Genomic DNA, 4,191 nt, shown 5'->3' with positions numbered 1-4,191 from the left:
AAGGTAACATTAAAATAGTGAACGAAAAGAGAACTATCTATCACATTTACTATAAAGTATTGTAACTCTATAGTTTACCTTATTTATCTTCAACTTAAGAATAATTCTCTCTAAACCCTTTTCACTGTAATAATAAACATACCATCTCAATTCACGTATATCTAATTTCACACAAGTTACATTGAATAGTTATATTTTTAATAAACTGCCACAAAAAATTATTTTGAAATCAATAAAATAGGTAAAATTTTGAAGAACATAAAAATGGATAAATTGTATTTGAAAAGATAATTCCATTATTTAGAAGTCGTTTTTTCAAATACAATTTCAATTTTTTTATTTTAAAATTAACATTGATGATGAAACTACGAATAATTTATAGAGCCAACCATAAAAATAAAATTTATCCGATAAATATGTATTAAAAAATTTATGAAAATCTCTTATGGTGTAAATTTTAGAATTTTTTATGAAAATCCTTCATGGTGTAAATTTTAGAATATTCCATAACCCGGATCTTATATATCACGAAACTTATTTATAGTTAAATATATACTTTTTTTTCATTGTGTATACACAATCAGAATTTCATTTTCATTACGTGGAATATTTTATATGACTTTCATAAAATACAAAAATTAGATACTTTATAATTTAATTTACAAATAATGAAACACAATTACAAAAAAAAATTGAGAATGAAAATATATTTAACTCTTTCATTTTAAAAAAGACTGTTTTGCTATTAAAAAAATGTTATAATTTTCAACAGAGTAGATAAGAATGTAATAACTTCCAAAATTAGTTTTTAGAAGACCTTGATAATCAAGATGGACTTATACAGTAAAAATATAAAATTTTATAATACAGATCTAAATTGATTGGCTAGATTGTAGATCGAAGAAGTCCAACTTATATACTTCATTTACATTCCTAATTCTATCACATCTGGATATTAGAGTTCGAGATTTTCTTTCAAGCACGAATTTTCTCCTCCTCGTAGCAATGTTCAAGAAGTACAATTTTTATCCTACTAATACCAATGTTAAGAGTTATTTTTTAATTAAATTATTTTTTTAACACCGGCAGAGTATGCAGTCATCTAATAACTGCGTCTATAGGGTTTTCGGCGAAGAATCCTATTTTGATATCATGTTCATCAATTAAATTGTACAACACCATCCAAATATACAATGATACCAATACTCAAATTCAACCCAGCCCAAGGGAATAATTGCGTTTGTTCACAGACATACTAAGAGGACGCCCCAAATACAAGACTCAGTTTGAATAACAGTACATACTTAATTGTAGAAGGCAGTGTAAATTGTGAGCAAAAAAGTTTAAATTCTGTCTCTCACTCGTTCCTTGATAGATGTTTATTCAAAAAAGCTATAGCCAGATTACTGAATCTCACACTAACATCTTCGGCAGCTGCGTGCCTTCTAATGATGTTCTAATGATGTCAATAAGTTCGGGACTTTAGCCAGATACAAATTGCCCCAAGTGCAGAATCTACCTAACATCAGATAGATGCATTGTTAATGTGTCAAACTGTAAACGATTTTTTTATGAAAGAAAAATAAATTTAGAATGTGCAGGCCAATGTAAGGAACATTAATATGCAAATGCAAAAAAAAAAAAAAACATTTTTCATAATGAGTTGTTAGCCATGTAAGAGTACCTACCTACTATGACGAATTGCTCTAACAAGTCAAACTACTTTTTATTAATAAGTTTTTTCCTATAATATACATTCCATTTCCTATCACTGTCTATGTGCCTATTAGATACAGTCAGTGGAATTACCATCACAAGAATTGCAGTTCCCTCCTATACCATATTCCAGAAGCTTTTCATTGGGTTCAGTTAAGCCTTGTCTATTGCGAGGCTCTTGGCCTTTCTCCATGAGAAAGCCAATTTCATTGCTTACGTGAATCCAAAAGGAGCCCTTCAACTTTGTGGTAAGAATTATATACTTTTGGTGCGGGGACGTTGGTCGCAGTCAAGAAGTTCATACATAAAGGGGAGGGAAGGTAGAAATGAATATAAATATAATAACTGGTTGTTAGCGAGTGAAATCAAAGAGTATAGTCAGCTAAAAATTAGAGGGGCTGAACATGATAAGATGAGGACCCTTCAATTAAAAAAAGTGAGAAAAAGAAAGTGGAAGTGGTGAATTTATAGTGAAAATGTGCGGTGGATTGGGACGGTGAAGAACATGTCTTGAGTTTTAAGTGCATGATCACGAATTGCCCATTGATAAAATTTCTCAAAGAGTATCACTAGAGCAACATGTTCACTCCTCTACGTTTTACACTAATTCAATCGAAACATGTATTAAGTTATACCAAAACTCAAGCCACAAGATAAAAAGACTAAACCAAAATGCACTTTACGAACCACAATTTTGGGCAAGATTTTTGAAGTCATCGCGCATTTGTCCACGATCATATCTGCAATTTCCCGCACAGTCCCGCTAACGCTGAATATTGAGCATGTCCTTGGCCTCGGTCTGCTCCTCCATAAGCCCCTCACTCACATACTTATTCAACAGCTCCATCTTCTTCTTCTCCAGCACCCTCCTCTCAATCTCCTTTTCATCCGGCAGCGGCACGTGCACAATAAACTCCCTCTTCTCCTTCTCCTCCTCCTCCTCTCTTTGCCTCTCCTCCTCCACCACCTCCTCCTCCTCCCTCAGCATCTCCCTAGCCACCGCCGACACCTCTGCCACCTCCCCACTTTTCACCCCCTTCCTCGCCTCCCTCCTCACTTCATCCAACCTCCTCCACTCCTCTGCCGCCTCCCGCCGCATCTCATCCTCCGCCGGGCCCTCCAGCCGCTCCAGCACGCCATCTTCGTCATCACGGTAACCGTAATAACTCGCATCAATCCGCTTATAAATGTCATACCGCGTGCGCCGCTTGCGGAGCTCCGGGGGCTTCTCGAAGAGCTCCTTGACGCCGGGAAGCTTCTTCGCCGCGCCGAAATATCGGTAACCGGGGCCGCGCCCGCCCGGGTTGGGAACGTCGACAATGTTGCCGTCGAGGTCTGTCATTTTGGCCGAGTGCTTGGCGTAATTGGGCCCGCCGAGCTCCACGATTCGTCGCTCCCAATGAGACTTCTCCCGAATGAGCTTGTTGATCTCGTCGTTGAGGTCGCGCAGGCGGTGTTCGCCCAGACCCTCGTTCTGAATCTCCGCCACCTTCCGCCCGATCTCGCGCATGATCTGCTGGCGCCACTTGTCGGCCTCCGACAGGTCGCGGCACTCCGAAGCAAGGAACGGACGGCGTTCCTTCGGCTTCTTCTTCTCCTCCGCCTTCATCGTGATGAAGCGGTTCAGCATCGACTGCGCCTTCTCTTCGTTTCGAGCCATTTCCGATAACGAAAAGAAAAACCCTAATTGAATGTGAATGCAGAATTTCACTGTTCCTTCTCTTCCTTGCGATTTGCGATTTGCGACGTAACCCTAACCAAAACCCTGTTTCGCTGTTTATGTTGCTGTAGACAATCTCTACTCTAATAATCTACCAAACCTCTCTCTATCCACCCACCACTAATTTCAACCCTTGGATGTATCAAAGGGATCACATTTTAAACGCCAATGATATAACTGTTGGTCTATAATGATTAATATATACTTTAAATATGAGATTTTAACTTTTAATTTAATCTGTTAGGTCCAAATTTAGCTTGAATATATATATATTAAGATCCAGCCCCTTCTCCCTCATCAGTAGTCATTCTCTCTTTTTTCAGATCTGGTAACTTTTCCTAACCCTAGTTATCTCTTCAACGATCTTTCTCTTGAGTAAGCATTTCTTTTTGTGATTGCAACTGCATCTTATACTGTTTTCTATTTGTATTACATTGGAATAGAAGGTACGAAAAGATGCGAAATTGAGCGGTTTCTCAATGGACTGGTGTGGTCCCGGTTTTAATGGATATTATCTATTTCTCGTAGGATTCACAATGTCTAATCTTTTGTATAGTTTGTGCTTTTCCTCTTTCTGGTTCTTTTTCCATTACTTTAAAATAAAGAAATAATTCTGCTGCAAGCATTTCTTTTTTATGATATCTTTCGTCTGTTAGGATTTTGTTTTTCTATTATTACTCTTTAAATTTAAGGAATTTATGGCGAAATTTGTATCTGTAATTTTTGTTTGATTTTAAATGGAATTGTTACGAGTT

At 37.1% G+C, this 4,191-nt stretch overlaps 1 protein-coding gene across 2 annotated transcripts; it reads right to left on the bottom strand.

Annotated features, from left to right (window-relative positions):
- Nucleotides 1-1,211: 1,211 nt before the first annotated feature.
- LOC128197694 (uncharacterized) lies at nucleotides 1,212-3,828 on the bottom strand. Of its 2 annotated transcripts, none has more exons than XM_052879988.1 (2): nucleotides 2,404-3,828; nucleotides 1,212-1,519 (listed from the first exon to the last, which is right to left on the bottom strand). In XM_052879988.1, the coding sequence occupies exon 1, from the start codon at nucleotides 3,374-3,376 to the stop codon at nucleotides 2,480-2,482; it is 897 nt and encodes a 298-aa protein (XP_052735948.1). In that variant the 5' UTR covers nucleotides 3,377-3,828; the 3' UTR covers nucleotides 1,212-1,519; nucleotides 2,404-2,479. The 2 variants fall into 2 exon arrangements, with proteins under 2 accessions (XP_052735948.1, XP_052735949.1); XM_052879989.1 differs by having other exon boundaries at nucleotides 1,212-1,515.
- Between the last annotated feature and the right edge of the window lie 363 nt (nucleotides 3,829-4,191).

This window comes from Vigna angularis, chromosome 7 (genome assembly GCF_016808095.1).
Source record: "Vigna angularis cultivar LongXiaoDou No.4 chromosome 7, ASM1680809v1, whole genome shotgun sequence".
Taxonomy (NCBI): domain Eukaryota; kingdom Viridiplantae; phylum Streptophyta; class Magnoliopsida; order Fabales; family Fabaceae; genus Vigna; species Vigna angularis.
This window is presented reverse-complemented; position numbering and strand designations above follow the sequence as displayed.